Genomic DNA, 1,012 nt, shown 5'->3' on the forward strand with positions numbered 1-1,012 from the left:
CACACACACACACACAAAGTTGAACTGCACATGGACAAGATTTGTGCAAATAGACATGAACAAGATTTGTGTGTCTTAACTCTCTTTGCGCGACGAACAATCAGAACAAAGTTAACAATTAGTGTTGACAAAGTCACAGATGTATCGGCGCACGGAACTGAAAGAATTAAGAAAGTTTATAACATTAGATTGAGCCTTCTCATCGATGACTCGGACAGAAGTGAAATAAAAACAGTAACTTAGGACTTAGGCTTAGGGAATTTTTATACCTTTACCTCTGTTGAACGACTCCCTCCCCCTGACCCAAGCTCTTCGGCTGGCGGCAGAGAGACGTCTGTTTCTTCCCGCGACACCCAAAAGGGTATAAGGGTATAAGCGGCAGATAAAAGTAAAAGTAAAGTAAGAACGACTCCCACGAAAATACAGTAACAAGTAACGAAAAAAAACAAAAAAGCTATAACGTATTCTCTGTTGAACGATTTCCACAAACATTTAGCACAGAAACGAAGAACATAAAAGAAATGTATAACGTTATCTTTGTTGAATGAATCCGGCAAACATTTCGCACTGAAACAAGTAACACAAAAGAAACGCATGATAATGTTACCTTTTTTAAACTCATCTATGACCCGTGCTCTGTCAACGCCGATGGCTGTAATGGCGAGGAACGTCTCTGAAGTCTTGCCGGCGCCCATTCTGATCTTACCCTGTAAGTAAATTGCTGTTGTTGTTGTTGTTGTTGTTGTTGTTGAGTTGTTGTTGTTGTTGTTGTTGAGGTTGTTGTTACGGGGTGGTGGTAAGTTATGGTAGTAGTTTTTGTAGGTTTTTGTGGCTTTGTATTTTATTTTATTTTGTTTATTTATTATTTACTTTGGTGCGTTGGTGGGTGGTTTGGTTTTTTAGAAAAAAATGGAGGGCGGGCGGGTTGGTTCGATGATAATGATGATGATAATAATAGTAAGAAGAAGAAGAAGAAGAAGAAGAAGAAGAAGAAGAAGAAGAAGAAGAAGAA

The 1,012-nt window shown here is 38.7% G+C and overlaps 1 protein-coding gene across 1 annotated transcript in view; it reads right to left on the bottom strand.

Moving 5' to 3' along the window:
* Window positions 1-1,012, bottom strand: part of LOC101853052 (protein-glucosylgalactosylhydroxylysine glucosidase) — a gene marked incomplete at both ends in the record, with an annotated part of 16,530 nt that overhangs the window by 10,960 nt on the left and 4,558 nt on the right. The window contains 1 exon segment of the mRNA XM_013090677.1: window positions 608-707. Within this exon segment, the coding sequence (XP_012946131.1) occupies window positions 608-707 (100 nt within the window).

Source organism: Aplysia californica, unplaced genomic scaffold, assembly GCF_000002075.1.
Source record: "Aplysia californica isolate F4 #8 unplaced genomic scaffold, AplCal3.0 scaffold01411, whole genome shotgun sequence".
Lineage (NCBI taxonomy): Eukaryota > Metazoa > Mollusca > Gastropoda > Aplysiida > Aplysiidae > Aplysia > Aplysia californica.